Source organism: Chenopodium album, chromosome 21 (genome assembly GCF_948465745.1).
Source record: "Chenopodium album chromosome 21, dcCheAlbu1.1, whole genome shotgun sequence".
NCBI lineage: Eukaryota > Viridiplantae > Streptophyta > Magnoliopsida > Caryophyllales > Amaranthaceae > Chenopodium > Chenopodium album.
This window is the reverse complement of record NC_137854.1, coordinates 25,819,414-25,836,066: the sequence shown is the minus strand read 5'-3', so window position 1 is coordinate 25,836,066 and position 16,653 is coordinate 25,819,414. Positions and strand designations below refer to the sequence as shown.

General features: G+C 37.9%; 1 protein-coding gene across 2 annotated transcripts; it reads left to right on the top strand.

The window, feature by feature from the left end:
• The first annotated feature begins 1,327 nt into the window (after positions 1 to 1,327).
• LOC145601503 (protein ENDOPLASMIC RETICULUM-ARRESTED PEN3-like) lies at positions 1,328 to 14,122 on the top strand. Of its 2 annotated transcripts, XM_081657531.1 has the most exons (3): positions 1,328 to 2,828; positions 6,275 to 6,361; positions 12,767 to 14,122. In XM_081657531.1, the coding sequence occupies exon 1, from the start codon at positions 1,344 to 1,346 to the stop codon at positions 2,760 to 2,762; it is 1,419 nt and encodes a 472-aa protein (XP_081513657.1). In that variant the 5' UTR covers positions 1,328 to 1,343; the 3' UTR covers positions 2,763 to 2,828; positions 6,275 to 6,361; positions 12,767 to 14,122. The 2 variants fall into 2 exon arrangements, with proteins under 2 accessions (XP_081513657.1, XP_081513658.1); XM_081657532.1 differs by lacking the exon at positions 6,275 to 6,361.
• The last annotated feature ends 2,531 nt before the right edge of the window (positions 14,123 to 16,653 follow it).

Below are 16,653 nucleotides of genomic sequence, written 5' to 3'. Positions count from 1 at the left end.
GTTTTCCGGTGGGGAGCGTTTTAGAGAGAGAAAAACAAGGGCTGTAAATTCTAGAGAGAGGACAGTAATTGATTTTTACAGTCTAGTAACATGCAAGAGTTATTGCCCCTTCTTTTGTGGCAATTTTACGTATTTGCCCCTGGTATTGGACACACGTGTCCATACCGGGTAGCGACCCATCACGACCCAAAACCAAAGCGATATATTTAAATTATTATGTGATCCTTTATTTGTATATGCATGAAATTTTGTTTAATTAATTACTTAAAATCCTACACTTGGGTATTGGGGAATGCAATATACAGGAGTGGGTGGTTTTTATTCTTTTTATTTAGGCATGGGTGGATTTACTTATATTTTTTTTGGAGGGAAGATCAATTCATTAATAAGAAGCCATACGACATCTACGTACAAAAGAGATCATAAATACTTAATACAATGAAAATTGAATCAAACAACAATTGCAATTATGTGAAACTACGATCGCGAATGAGAATTAATATTATTAAGAATACCCTCGTCTCTTGAATCGCTGTCCTCTGCAACCTTCTTCTACAAGGGGGTCCTGCGATCTTTGATAGTTTTCAAATTGAACAGTTTCCGATTCATATAATTGTAATCGTTGATCTGACAATCGATTCAATGCCACACAAACCACTAATAACAAATTAGAACTTCCGATGGCAAAAGAGAAATCATCTACATCGATCAAGACCATTGTAGATAAGAGATTAAAAAGGGATTTTGAAACTTTACTTATACTCCCTCCGTTTTTAAATACTTGCTTCACCTTCCTTTTCCGACCGTTTTTAAATACTTGTTCCATTTCCTTTTATGAAAAGGTTTTACAATATTTAATTCATTTCTTATATTTAGTGGACCCAACATAATACTCTCTCTCCTTGTATTCTTCCACTACTTTTCCTTTTTAGTTTTTACAATTTTTTATTTTCTCAACTACCTCACTACCTCCATATTTTATTAATTTATCCAATTTCTACTCTAACATGTCATTTGAGCCCCTCTTTTCCACCCTTAGGGTCTGTTTGGCATCGCTGTGGTTTTCTGTTTTTTGTTTTTTAAAAGTATATTACATATATTACATAATGGATCAAAAAATATTTAGACTTATTAAAATCATGATAATTTTTGAAAACTAACAACAAAAAAGTGAAAACACCTTTTTTTTGTTTTCAATTTTTGGTTTTTTAGTTTTCAAAAAAACAGAAAACTGAAAATAAAAAATGATGCCAAACAAGACCTTACTTATTGACTACTACAATGTCAGTACTACATAGTCCATATATGAATTTTTCATGAGATTATCCACAAAAAAGTTGACAATGAACACCAAAGGTGCTATTATGTCTTCCCCTGAATCCAACCCAAAGCAACGAATCAAGCTCAACATCGGTGGCAAACTCTTCGAAACCACCGTCTCAACCGTCGCCCCTTCCTCTTTCCTCGCTTCTCTCTCCTCCTCCACTGACCCACCACCCTTCATCGACCGCGACCCCGAAATCTTCTCATCCCTTCTCTCTCTCCTCCGCACTCACCGCCTTCCCTCCACCACACTCCGTCACTTCTCCCTCCACCAACTCCTCAACGAGTCCCACTTCTACGGCCTCAACTCTTCCTTTCTCTCCTCTCTCTCTCCTCCCCCTCTCTCCCCCTTCGACGCATCCTTTGTCTCCTCTCTCTCTCCTCCATCATCTCCTCTCGTCTCCGCCTTCTCCGCCTCTGCCCCCAACTCTCTCCTTTTAGCTCATTCTGGGCAGATCTCGTACTACGATGGTCCAACTCTTTCTCTCTCATCCACCCTTCGTACCCATCTCGATGATATATCTTCCATCGTTTCTATCTCTCCTGAGATATCGGTTGTTGGATCAAATTCTTTTTCAGGTCTACATTTGTATACTAGAGAAAATCATGCAGGGTCGTTGTATTGGATGGATGATTCAGATACAAGGGTTCATAAATCCCGAGTCACTTCCATCGCTGACTCGGGGATGCCGGTGTTTGCTGCTGCGTTTGAGTGTAGACATGGGGAGAATGCGGTAGTAATTGTCGATAAATCGACGCTAAAAGTTGTAGCGGAGATTGGGAGGCAGTCCGGTAACTCTGCCAAATCCACCGCTATTAAAAGGTTAAGGTGGGTTCCGGAAGTGGGGTTGCTGGTGGGAAGTGCGGTGAATTGGGGGGCGTTCGGGTATTCGGGTTATGTGCGGGTGTGGGATCCTAAGTCTGGGGAGATGGTATGGGAGACGAATGAGCCAGGTGGGGTGGTTAGGAGTAGTAGGTTGGGTGATACGATGGCTGATATTGATGTTGATCCAGAAGGGCTATTTTTGGCTAAGGTGGGTTCGAAGACGGGGGACTTGGGTGTGGCTGATTTGAGGAAATTAGGTTCTGACCCATGGGTGTATTTGGAGGATCGGAACCCAGGATTGAGTAGAGACTGGAATGCCGGGGGAAGTGTGGTGGTGCATTGTTACAAGGGAAATGTGTTTGTTGGGAGAGGCGGGGGATTGGAAGCTTGGTCGAGGGTGGCAGACCGAGCAGTTGTAGGAGACGGAGGAGGAGGCGAGAGAGAATGGGGTGTGTATAGGAGGAATTATGTAGATAAGGTGGAGGACTTAAAGCGGGGAATAATAAGTAAGATTGAAGGAGGTGGGAATAGGCTCTTTGTTAGAAGGGAAAATGTAGAAGGTATTGAAGTTTGGGAGACTTCTTGTTCATCTGGGGTTAAGACGGCTGTATGATCTTAAATTTGGAAATGCATTGCGGCTTTGTGATGATGGATGACTCTGGCTGCCACACCTAATGAGGTATGGATGGTTGATTTTGACGACATTATACTTTGACCTGTACAATAATTTCCGCAACTAAGGTTATTAATTATTGAGTATTGTTGATCAATAGTATGGTCTGCTTGCGTTTCGTTTGGTTTGATTTGTTATTTTAGCCTTGTCAGTAATTAAGTAAGAAACAATTCTGAATGGTTTGGTAAAAAAATAAAAATAAAAACGGCAGTTACCTTTGATGATGAGACTGTTAACAATACAATCAGGGAAGAAATTGTCTTCTCTTTTGCAGATATAGAATTTCAGAAGATTAGGACAATGTTATTCAAGATCCCTCAAACTTCGATTGCTGCATTATCATCACTAATAAAGTCAAGAGTCTGCTTAATTATTGATTAATATGTGTGTCATCTGAAAGTCTGAAACTAAATGGTTTTTGTGTATAACAAACTGCCAATTATGCTCAATGTGAGGCGCTAATGACATGCATTGCCATGTATCCTGTTGTTTCCTACAGTATCATACTTTAAGGTTTAATATCAATGTGTGATCTGTAACATGGTCTTTGATGTATAATCCAATCCCTCCTTCAGTGAAGTTTAGAAAAACACAAGTTCTTGAAATTATGATCTGATCATCGAATTGATATTTCTCCTAAAAAATTCACTCCTGAATCTATGATTCAGATTTTCAACTTAATTAACCAACTGTTGGCCGTTAATTAATTTTAGTATGAGATTAAACCCTTAGCGAGCTTAGCCTACTCCTAGACATTAAATGTTTAATGATCTTAGCCGTAAACCACTCTTGGATTTATTTTGAAATTGTGCGTGTAAAACCCTCTAAATTAGCCTTTATTTATTAGTTTCTAATTTGACATCAAATACTCCTAATGGTACTCGCACAAGCCCCTACCCTTAGGCCTTAACCTTAGCCTCCTAGTAATACCCTAGTCTTACAAGTTATAACCTTGCCTTGCAGGCATCCTACTTAGTTTACAAAACTAGTTTATCTTAAATCCGATCCAAAATTAATAAACTCTACAAACTTAAGGACTCGTAATTAACTAACCCTTTCAAATAATAGGTTAAAAGTTGTGAGCAAAAGATCTAGAAAAACACTTTAACGTTAAAGCTGCTACAAATTGAAGTAACTTTTACGAAGCGACGAACCACCCAAATTAGTGATACAAGCTTAGTGAATCTAAAGCCGGCTTCCGAAGAAGGTGGCGCTTGTAGCAATAGCAATTAACCAAACTATCACTAGTTCACGTATAATAATGAAAAGGGTCACACTTTCACATGGAAACGGAATTGAAAATACTCAAATTCTCAATTAACTTAAGTCAAGTGTTTTTTTTTTTTTTTTTTTTTTTTTTTTTTTTTTTTTTTTTGAATTACTTTTATTATTTTATATATTATCAAGTGAAATGAAAACAACAAATTAAAGCAATGAAAGGATTAACTAGGAACACTAACGTTATTCAATAAACAAAAGCACTAGAAAAAGGGGGATTCAAAAGCATAGCAATAGATTCAATACAAAACCAATATTAAATGTATTTGCTCACTACAAGAAATTGATACAAATTTGACCCTTTTGCATCTACGCTTTTAGAAAGGTTCATAATTAATTTTTGTTCTCGAATTGTTAATTTTCATATTTTGGTGCGACGAAATATATTTCTGATGCTTAAAAGTGTCATTGAAGAGGAAATGAAACACGTGTCATACTTGTCAAATCACCAAGACCTCTAAACTAAAAATTTCAATTTCTAAAACCCCGCTTACTGATATCCCACCTCCTCCTCATATTCTGCATAATTTGTTCCTCTACCTAATTCCCTAATTATCTGTTTTGAACCGTAACCGATCCGATTTGATCCGAGAAATTCAAGACCTAAACTCGATCTGTAACCGAACTGAACTTAACCCGGCACCGATTTGATCCGAACTCAACCCGTATCCGATTTGACTCGACCGAACCGATTTGACCTGACCTAAGATCAACCCGATCCGAAGTTGACTCGACAAATAACCGATCAAATCCGATCTGTTTTGACCCAAACTGATATTAACCCGACTCGATTTTAACTCGATTTGATTTTTACCCGATCCGAATTTAACCCAGCCATAATTGATTATTGACCTTTTTATTCAAGTTCTTATACTATATATTTACTAATTATTAATAAGGTAACTTTTTTACTACAAAGAAATAGTCTGGAGTCTTAAGTTTACTACAAACCCATCCATCACGTGAGACAATCTACCCAAAAAGTAGGTGGAGTCCATATAAAGAGCTCTCTCTTCCTATCTCTCTCCTTTTTCTCTCTCTCTACCATGTGTTTTTAGAATATTTTAATCATTGTTATGTATTTACAAATACATAACATTCCTTCATTACTACTTCCTCTACAAATGTGTATTATCCTAGAATTATAGGCATTATACATCATACGGTTATATACACACTACATACATATGCAATAATTTATGCTCAAATGAAAAGAATATACGTAATAACAATTAACTATCAATATGTATAATGTCAAGTTTATAATATAAAAATTGAATTAGTAATAAAGTAATTCTAACAACTCTAACAAATATCTTATACAAATTGAATTAGTAATAAACTAAATTAATTGTACAGAACTCATAACCTCGTAAGATTGTACAATTGATGAAGAGTTGTAACCTTGTAATAACCTTAAAAAATTGATATTCTTTTTTGTATATATCACCATATGTAACTATTACTCGTCAATATATCACTAGCTCGGTCTCACTTATATAGGTATGATAAGTTATCGATAATTATTCAATCTCAATTTTCCTTTAAGATAAAAATTATACATAACTTGATCAAATGAGAAATCTAAAACTTTTGCTTCGTAATTAGTAATCATATTGAACCAATAATAAGGTAAAAACTCAATAATATCTCTAGATTAAAAAATAACCTTATTTGGATATGAATTTCGTCACCAAACACAAAATGGAATTGAATCGAAACTGACCATTTAATGAATCAACGGATCAACCTTATCTTAATCGAACCGAACTTGACCGAACCGAAATCAACCCGACCCAAATTCATCTGACCCGAAGTTATCCGGTTAAACCCGTTTTAAACCCGATTCAAATTTATCCGAATGGAAAGTGAACCGATGTAGAGTTGACCCGACCCATATCCGACCCGGACTCGATAGACCATGACCCGAATTTGACACGACCCGAATTTGACCCGATTCGACCCGATCCGAGTTAAAAGGATAATTTTGATCCGAACATATCCGACCCGACCCAAACTCCATCCGGTTATCCGAATTGACACCTCTAACCACCATTGAGTATCTCACTGTTCCAATGTAAGCTCTCATTCGAATTTCAACATTATCCCTAAACCCTAATTAATTTAATTCAGTGTTATGATTTTATACTCACCCTTTCTCTATTTTGTTGTAGAAATTGGATCAAGATTCAAGCCCAAAAATTCAATCAAGATTCAAGCCCGAAAATTCAATCAAGATATACAGCAGTAATAAATCTTTGGTACGATTTTTTAATTGAATGCATGATTAAATCCTGAATTTGATTGTTTGTTGATGTACTTGCTCAGGATAGGTCTCTGAATTAATTCGTTACAAATAATACGACTCTAATATATGTTTGGCCCTGGTAAGAAATTAAATAAGAGTGTGTTTGAGTCTAATATATGTTTGGCATACAAGAACAGTAATTATACTTGTTTGTAGAAAATGGGCAACATACTAATACAATTTGACTGAATTATTTGCTGCTTATATGTTTGACCTGAGAATGAAAGCCTTATTGTGTTGGCTTCATTCCTTCATTTCTGTAGGTATGATCTTTTAGAAGTTTTATGTTTAGTTCTTTTCCATTCATTTAGTCCTTTCATCTTCATTCATGTAAATTTTTCTAGATTCAATACTTATATAATGTACCTCATCAAACTGAACCTAAAAATTGGACCTAAATTAAGATTTACTTAACAAGGATATTGGACTACACAGTAACAAGTTAGTTGCTGTTTTTTTTTCTATTAATGTTTTGGATGGTATTCATTAATGTATGTACAACTGATTGAATCTGAATATGGGAATTAAATTAGTGAATATTTTGATTGAGCACCAAAATTAGGGAACAGTGATTTATGGACTCAATAATGATGTTGGCCTCTGTGATTATAAGTTCATAGCTAATGATTTCTAACTATGTTTTTCTGATAATGTTTAAGATACTATGTGTCAGTTTTTTTTATAGAAAAAGGATTAAATTTTGGAATTAAGTTTCAAATCATGAATTGTCTTTCTTTGTTTCTGAGGAATGCGTATATTTTTTATTTAGTTATTTATTTTTTTACCGTGCTTTCGTTTGGGAGATTGTTTGTTGATAATAAAAGGAAAAAGTAGTTTGTTGATTTATTATGAATGTATGGGCAATGTAATTTGTTCTTCTCGTAAGGTATCCAGTGGTATTTGTTGTGGTGTGAACTGCAATAAGTGTGATGTTTTGAGCATCTTACTGTTACTTTTGATTAATGTTATTGCTTTATTGTTGTTTTGCTACTGCACAAATATCAGTTTAGGGTGGCCTTGATAATTTTTGGTTCAGTTAATATAGCAAAGGAGTGTAATATGTTGTTCTGCAAAGTTTCTTAAACGAATCAATATTTGAGATAATGGCATATTAGTCATAGTTTATTAGTAGTAACATGGGGAATAAGAAGAGATTTTTTAGGAGGGATTTTCTATAAATAGGCCTCATTAGGAGGAAGAGGGATACATTGAATATTGTGTGGTTTGTTTTTGGGAGAGAGTGAGCCTCTCGAAAGCTAAGACTTGAAGAGTATCCACCTCTCGAAAGTGGAATTATCATTCAATCTAGTGTAATCCTCATCTCAATACTATAATTATCATCTTTCTACTTATTTTCTGCCATTTTAGTGCTGTAAACCACGCTAGTTCTATCCTGGTAGATTAAGCCACTGAAATTCTCTTTTCTGAAAAATAAGGTCACCGGACCTCCAATTTTGTCACTGTCACTTAGCAGGAAATTAAGAAGATATCAAAGAAATTCCCCGAAAAGATGGAGGAGGCCACGAAGAGGAGTGTTGATAGCCTTCAAAGAGATCTGGTGGAAACCATTGATAATGATTTTTCTCCGATTTTCTCTTCCATGAAATTGGAGTTGAAGGAATTTAAAGAGGAGCTTGAGAAAGAAGAGAACCAAGGAGAATTGCTGATGGAATTGCCAGAGCACAACCAAGCCGTCGAAGAGTTGCAGACAGCCACCATTTCCACGGGTGAGGGGGCATATTCAACCCTCACATGGTGGCAACCTCAATCGGGCCAGAGACATCGAAGGTGGAAGAGAAAGCTTATAGATCTGACCGATACTTTTGCTCTATCGTGAGCGGCTTCTCTAGTGGCGCAATGGTGGAGAAATCAGGTGGCGGAATCATGCGTTCAAAAACTTGATCGAGTTGTGCTAAGACAAGTGGATCTAGATATAATTTGGGTGTTTTCCCATAAGGTTTCAGCGGTGGTGGAGATTATTTTGCCTCCGAAAAATCTGGTGGCCGGAAAAGCAGTAGTCAACGAGGTAATGGCGGCGATAAATCGAGTGGTGGATGTACTTGTCTCGCAGGGAAGTCGGCGGAAGGAATGTTCGAGTGTGGTGGTGCTGGAGGGAGCAAATCCGGTGGTGGTCGGGTGAGCGTGCTACTGGTCGTATTTTTTGGGTGGCGAGGCACCATTGTACTTGCTGCAGAATATTCCAGTAACAATGGAGTATGAGAGAAGCTCGGGGTCTCTTGTTGGCTTGGAGAGGAAGTCAGAAATTGAATATGCTAATAAGGGTATTATGGTAATACCACTAAAAGCAGTTACTAGGCTGTTCGTGGTGCGGTCTGCAAAATTACAGTTTGCATTTTTTTGAAAACTACACTTATAACCAAATCGCACTGCAAAATGCGGTTTGGTGCGGTTCAGTTTAGCCACATTTTTTTGAATTTTTTTTAAATTTTTTTTTTCTTTTATAAAAAAAAACTTTTATTTTATTTTGTGGTTATTAACTTATAATTCAAATATTAAATTCTTTTCTGTAAACTTCAATTAGCTAATAGGCAAGATTACATTATACTTTTAAGTTATTATATATATTTTTAAATTTAAGAATGGTTTAACGGTTTGCGGTTTGATGGTTGGTCCAAAATTTTTTAAAAACCGCACCAAAGTTTGGTCATTTTCAAAAACGGCACCTCAATTTTCAAACCGCAAACAGCACCAAACTGCAAAATTGCGGTTTGGTTTGCAGTTTGGTGCGGTCTAATCCGCACTCTCAACAACCCTGGCAATTACAAAGGAAATAAATCAGCCATGGTCACGTGCTAGAAAAATGATAAAGTGCTAGACCAACCCAAGTAAATAATAGTGGCTTTAAAAGATTTATTGGGCTTGCTTACTTAACAACCCTTTTTTCTTACAAGAAAGAAAGGCACAAATATGGACTTATTGACATAAGACCCAATTTTCCTTCTCCCATTGTCAGCCTTATATGGCCCAACTCTTTAACCCATAAAAGCCAGTTTTGTAATTTGTCAATTTTTAGAGATCACTACAGCCGGTCGAAAATTGTTGCTGAGGTAGGGCATCGAGTTCTAAACCACCTCGAGGACAAGGTTAAAGTTTTGGTGCCGAGTAGTGCAAGTAATCAATATTTTATTAGTAGTAACTTTGGGAATAAGCTAGAGATCTGTTAGGAAGGATTTTCTATAAATTGGCCTCATTAGGAGGAACAAAGATATGTTGAATATTATGAGGTTTGTTATTGGGAGATAGTGTACCTCTCGAAAGCTCATACTTGGAGAGTTGGAGACTATCCACCCCTCGATAGTGGAATTATCATTCAATCTAGTGTAATCCTCATCTCAATACTATAGTCATCATCTTTCTACTTAATTTCTGCCATTTTTAGTGCTTTAAACCACGCTAGTTCCTAGAAAAGTGATGCAAGGAATCAATATTAAGGGGAAGGCATGTTAGTCATAGTCTATTAGTGGTGACTTTGGGAATAAGTTAGAGGTTTGTTAGGAGAGATTATCTACAAATAGGCCTCATTAGGAAGAATACGGATATGTTGAATATTGTGTGGATTTTTATTGGGAGTGAATCAGCCTCTCGAAAGCTCATACTTAGGAGAGAATCCACCTCTCGAAAGTGGAATTATCATCCAATTTATCGTACGAGTAATTCTCATCTTAATACTACAATCATCATTTTGCTTCTTATTTGCTGTCATTGATAAGCTGAAAAATTATGCCAATTCCTAGCAAATGGTATGAGAGCAGTACGGTCCCTGATGACCTTGCCGGAAGTCAAGCTCTGGCGAGTCTGACATGTTCTCACAGCCAAAATTCAGGAGAAAATAGATGAAATTACAGAGACACTATGGAAGAACATAGAGAAGATAGTTGATAACGCATTTTCTCGAATTAGATTAGAGTTAGGTCTGATTCGAGAAGGGCTCAAGGAGGAAGAACAAGTCAAGGAAAAGGAGCAGTCAGGTACCATTCCACTAGGTGAGGGAGGCATGTTCAACCCTCACATGGTGGCAGCTTCAATCGAGCCTGAAAATATGAAGGAGGTGGAGCTTGAAGATTTGAAAAGTAGAATTGGCAGTTGCACTCTCATTTATTTTGGAGGAAGAGGCTCACATGATGGTCCTAATGGTGGCTTCAATTTGTTCGTAACCATTGGTAAGGGTTGGCATGGCTTTGTTGGCAGAGGTCACTCACGGTAGAAACGACTTCTCACCACCATGGGTGGGTGGAAGATGTCGTGATTATGCAGGTGGTTTATCGGTGGAGGTCGAGGTGGCTTTGCTGGCGAATCTGGTGGAAGATCTCGCGGAGGTGCTGGTAGGGAACATGGTGGCTCTGAAAAATTTGACGGGGAGATTGGTTGCAGAGTTCAGGGTTTTGAAAGAGAACTCCAAAATGGGGGCAGGCTTGGTGATTTTGGTGATAGGTTTACAGGTGGAGGTCAAGCTGAAATTGTCGGTGAGTTGTGTGGTTGATATTGTGGGCTTGCTGGTGGTGTTCACAACATTTTTGCCTGGAGGGTTGGTCAAGTTATATTCGCCGGGGAAATCAATTTTTTGCCACTGTTGTCCGGAGTGGTGGTTTATGTGGTGGTTGTTCTAGTGTTTGGTCGGAAGAGGAAAACATGCATACAGGGCCCTTAGTGGGTGGAATTCGTGGTGAAAAAATGGAGTGGTTGCTGCTTGGCGGTTTCCAGATTAGTCTAGAAAGAGAGGAGTATGAGAGAAGCTTCGGGTTCTTGTTGGCTTGGAGGAGGAGACTAAAATAGAATATGCTACTACTAAGGGTAAATTTGTAAATTACAAAATAATAATATAATGGCTGAGGTAAGATATTGTGGGTCCTTTTTTTCATACCGAAACGTTAAATTGGTTGCTAAAAAGTGGAAAAAGGGAGAAAATGGGCTCAATTTTCTTAAATGGGACAAGGCCCATGTCTGAAACTACTATCTACCAACCCATTCTTTCAAACCCAGGTTACCAATCCCACTCTCATTTAATTTTTCAGCACACTCCAATTTCTATTAACCCCACCCATCTCTTAAAAGAAAGCCTTCCTTCATGTTCTTCCTACCCACATAAGATATATGATGGAAGACCAACACTATTACTCAGTGCATATATCTCAATTACTTAATCTACTACTTGGTGACTGCAACCAGCCTTTAGAACAGAACCCCATTAATAACTTTCTCAATCCACACCCTTGCAAATATAAGACCAACACCTCCAATTCAACCCATGCTTTACTTCCATTTCTGGATACATTTTCCACAGCCGAGTTCAAGATCTCACTAAAGCGGGACCTTGGGTATGATTGTAACGGCAAGTTGGACATATCTCATCATTGCCAGTGCCTGGAATTAAGTGCCAACTACTATCCACCTTGAGGACAAGGTGAAAGTTTGGACGGCGGGTAATGCAAGGAATCAATATTGGGAGGGCATGTTAGTCATAGTCTATTAGAAGTGACTTTGGGAATAAGCTAGGGCTTATTAGGAGGAATAAGGATATGTTGAATATTGTGTGAATTGTTATTGGGAGAGAATGAGCCTCTCGAAAGCTCATATATAGGAGAGAATCCACCTCTCGAAAGTGGAATTATCATCCAATTTACTGTAATTCTCATCTTAATACTACAATCATCATTTTACTGCTTATTTGCTGCCATTGATGGTAGCTGTAGGTTATTTCTTATCTTGCTGCATAGATTTTCATTTTCTTTTTTTAGGATAATTTGTTCTTTATGATTGTTAATGGAATTTATTTCTGGTTACTTATTATGCATTTGGGGTTTCGCCAGCAATCCTATGTATTGGTGATTGGCTTCCTTGTACAAGAACAATTTATCCGTGTACGGATGTATTCAGTTGGTATTTTGGTTTTTCTTCTTATTCTTGTATAGGTGCTTGCCATCCTTTATTACTTTGTTTTAATGTCATATTGCTTTAGTTGCTTTGTTTTTATGTCATATTGATTTAGTCTTTTTAGAGTTGCATTCTCGAAAAAAATATTGCTATGCTTAAAAAGGATATATGTGGGTTATCTTAATGAAGTTTTATTTTGTATTCAAATTTTAGTTTATATTATCCTCTGCATATATGTTTTGTTGGATGGAAATTGGGTTTTTCCTGATTTTTTTACTGGTTTTAGCATGTTAATAGAATGAATGGTGCATATACTTTTTATGGTCAGTAAGCAGGTGTCTTTGAAAATTTTGCAGTAATACTTTGGTTTGTCGGGTACTGGAAAGGTTGGCTTTTCATAATGCCCGTCACTCCCTGCAGTCAGTGGGGTATATAGAACTTACATGCAGTTTATTGACTTATACAGGTGATGGCAGCAGTCAGTTACCTTATCGCAGTTCCATTCCAGCCACTATTGTAGCAGATTACTTATTGTGTTGGACTTGAAAAACCAGTTCATGAGATTACTGATTTTTCCACAAACAAGGTATTTGTTAGAATACAGGTGAAGAATGGATTTCGGGACTGTGTTTTTGACGGTGACGATGCTGCATCCCTAAAGAGACCTGCTGAAAAGGTCGCTTAGCTAGCAATCCATGGACCCATGGATTTGTGTGATGTAGCTGTTGAAGATTTTACTGCTGACCGAATTCTGATTTACAAAAGATGTGCGACTTTGTTTAGGATGAAAAGGCAACAATTAGGAGCTAATGATGTGCATGGATCTGTTTGTGAAATTCAGAATAGCCTTGCTACTGGATTGGGTTTACCTATGCAGTGTTGTTTTAGATTACAAATCGTATTTGAAAACAATTCTCAGGCGCATTGGTGCTGCCATTTCTTCTATTATGACACTTGAGTTTAGTGATGACCAGTATATCTCTTGGACTATGGTGACTTTCCCCCCAAGTGAAGACCCTCCTGAGTGCAATTTTCGAGATGCCCGTCCTGAGTATGAAGCTGTTGAACAGAGCCTTGGCTAAGAAGACTATTTACTTTTGGTTATACAATTTTAATTTTTATATTGTTTGTGCAAACTATGACAGAGGTGCATTGAAAACTGTTTTTGTGTGTGCTTGAAAAAGGAAAAAGCTCTTATTGAGGCAGAATGCAAGCGTTGTGCTATAAACCAGGGTGAAGTGATAACTCCTGTGGCTGTAGAATGTTATGTGACACCTAAAGGGAAGGAGTCAGGTATTGCTCCTCATGTTGATGTTCCACCTCCGCTCAAAAAGTGCCATGCTAGGCCTTCATTTGGATCTGCATCGACATGTAGACCATGCTCTGATAGTATTCTCCGTACTTCCGTAGTGTACAAGGGGCTAGAAACTATATTCAAACGCAGGAAAACTGAGTAGGATTACGGTGTTCTTGCATATCTCCCCTGCTTTTGTGGAATACACGTCTATGAACATCTTTTGTACTTTGGCTATGCTGAAGAGAAAATGGGAGGACTGTACCTGATCTTTACTGCTAATCTGCTATTTAAGTAAGATATAATTAGTTAGTTTATCTATGGTAGGATATGTTTGCTTTCCTCTTTTAGGTTTTATATTCGGAAATAGAAGACTTTTAAACTTAAGCTGAAAATCTGGAAGTAATGTAATATAGGTGTTTAAAGTGTGTTTCCTAGAGTTTTATTCTAGGTATATCAATGTAATTCTAAATCCCACCTTTGCATTATTTGTTAATGATCCCACCTTTATATAACATTCTCTTTTATTGGTCCCTAACTTGTTAGTAATAGAAAAAGGGAAAAAAGCAAAAATGAAGTCAAGGGAATTCTTAGCAAAAGAATAAGAGGTCCCTCGTCTAGGGTTCGTATGTCCCTCGACTAGGGTTTGTCGTTTTTCATTGATTTCTTGCCTTTACACACTCAATTCTTGCTAATTTTTCCCAGTTCTCCCCAGCAAATTCTGTTCTGATCATGGCAAAGGACTTACTGAACGTTTTTGAGAGAATTAACTTAACTGAAGAGGAGTCGAAAGTGATCAGTGAGAATTCTGGAGACACGAATGATGAGGATACAACGAATTAGATTGCTTTATCGTTGGTAGGGAAACTCATGACCACTAAACCTTTCAATGTGGAGGTGATGAAACAAACTTTAACTTCGGTATGGAAATTGCACGATAATGTTTTGATTAAGATGATGGAGACGAATCTTTTTGTCTTCCAATTTTGTAGCGAGGCAGATAAGGATATGATTCTTGATGGTTGCCCGTGGTTCTATGACGGGAAAATTCTTGTTCTTAAGGAGGTTAGTGGTGATGAGCAACCCTCGGAGGTTGTTTTCAAGCATGCTCCTATGTGGGTGAGATTGCTAGACGTTCCTTTTAGCAAAAGAAACAAGAAGACATTGAGCGAAATTGGGGACTTCCTAGGTACGCCTGGAAATTGATGACACTGACCCTCTGGGTTGGGGAAAGTTTGTGCGAATGAAGGTGATGATCGATGTCGAGAAACCGCTGTGAAGGGGTCTGTTTTTGGCAGTAGGTGCATTAAGCTCTAAGCGGGTGACGTTAAAATATGAATGTTTAGACGAATTTTGCTTTTTTTGTGGAAGGTTGGATCACACCGAGTCAGGATGCTTTTATAAAGATGAAGCTAGGGAAACTGATGATGAAATTGTATACCAATACGGACCTTGGCTGCATGCATCTCCTAGGAAACCTGTTCGTAAATCTGCCTCAGAAATTGAAAAAGAGAAAAATTTAGAGAAAGGTTGTCCTCGGCAAGAAAGGTGCGTATTCCTAGTTATCATGATCTGGATGCTGTTAAATTAGGTCCCCCAAGTGTTGCTAGGAAGCTACATTTTCCCCCTCCTCGTCCTCGTGAAGCATCCCTGATCAAGGTTGTGGATCCGAAGACTATGAAGCTTGAGACTGAAGAGTGTGGTGGAGGGTGACAGTGAAATGGCCATTGATGAGACTAGTGAAGAATTGAGTATACCGCAAATTAGTGTTGCTCCTAGCCTGGCAGTGAGTTGGTTGGTGATGAGATTTCTGATTTGGAGCATAACTTGATTGAAAACTCGAATGAAATTACAGGAAGAAAGAGAAAAGTAATTAGGAGAAATTTTTGTAGTACGTTTGGGAAGGCCGAGAGATCTAGTATGGATGGGAAGGAGAAGGAGTCAGGTCATATGAGAAATTTAGATGAGATTGTGCTTGCTGATCCAGCTCTGATGGAGTCTCAAAAAATTAAAAAGCAAAAATATAAAATTTTAGAGCTTGCCGGAGATGGGATAATCAAGTAATGGGAGTTGGATTGAGCCAACACCGTGAAAATCAATGAAAATTTTGTGTTTGAATTGCAGGGGGGGCAACCCTCGTGTAATTCGTGCTCTCCGATATCGGAGTCGTAGTAATTGCCCGGATATTTTTTTTTTGTCTGAAACCATGATTAGCAAGCATAAGTCAGAAAATTTTAAAACAAAATTTAGTTTCTCTATGTCGGTTGGTGTTGATAGCAGAGGCAAGTCAGGTGGTTTATGTGTGTATTGGAGGGAAGGGGTGGATTTCTCTTTAGTTCTTTCTCGGATCATCATATTTGTGGGGATGTTAAGGAGATTGGGGGTGGAGGTTTTTAGGTGTGTATGGGTGGGCGGATGAGGCTTTGAAATGTAACACTTGGGCTCTTTTGCGTGAGCTTTATTTGGACTCTCCTTACCCCACAGTTTTTGGAGGCGATTACAACAAGATTCTTGGGAATCATGAGAAGTCAGGGGGTGTTATGTGTGATCAACGTGCTATGGATGCCTTTAGGGAGGTTTTGGATGATTTTAGCTTGCGGGACCTTGGTTTTGAGGGGTCTTGGGTCACTTGGGAAAGGGGCATTCCATCAGTGGAAGTAGTGCGGGAACGGGTAGACAGATTTGTGGGTTGTACAAGGTGGTGTGCTTGGTTTGATCTGGCGAATGTAACACACTTGACAATATTTAAATCCGATCATGTAGCTATACTTCTTGATACTGACTCAAATGTGCGTAAAAAGAAGAAAAAAAGGAAGAGAAGGTTTCAGTTTGAAACCTGTTGGTTACTTGTGGATGGTATTGAGGAGGTGATCCGTGATTCTTGGAGTGGAGCAAGACATCTTGATATGTCAAATAAATTGTTGACAGTAACTCATGACTTGACAAAGTGGAGTAAGGACAATGAGAAAATAGCTGAGGTAGAGGAAGCACTTAAGGAGGCTAAATTACATTCGAATGTTAGCAAAATCATGAAGAATGTAATAGGTTGGAGGCAACAC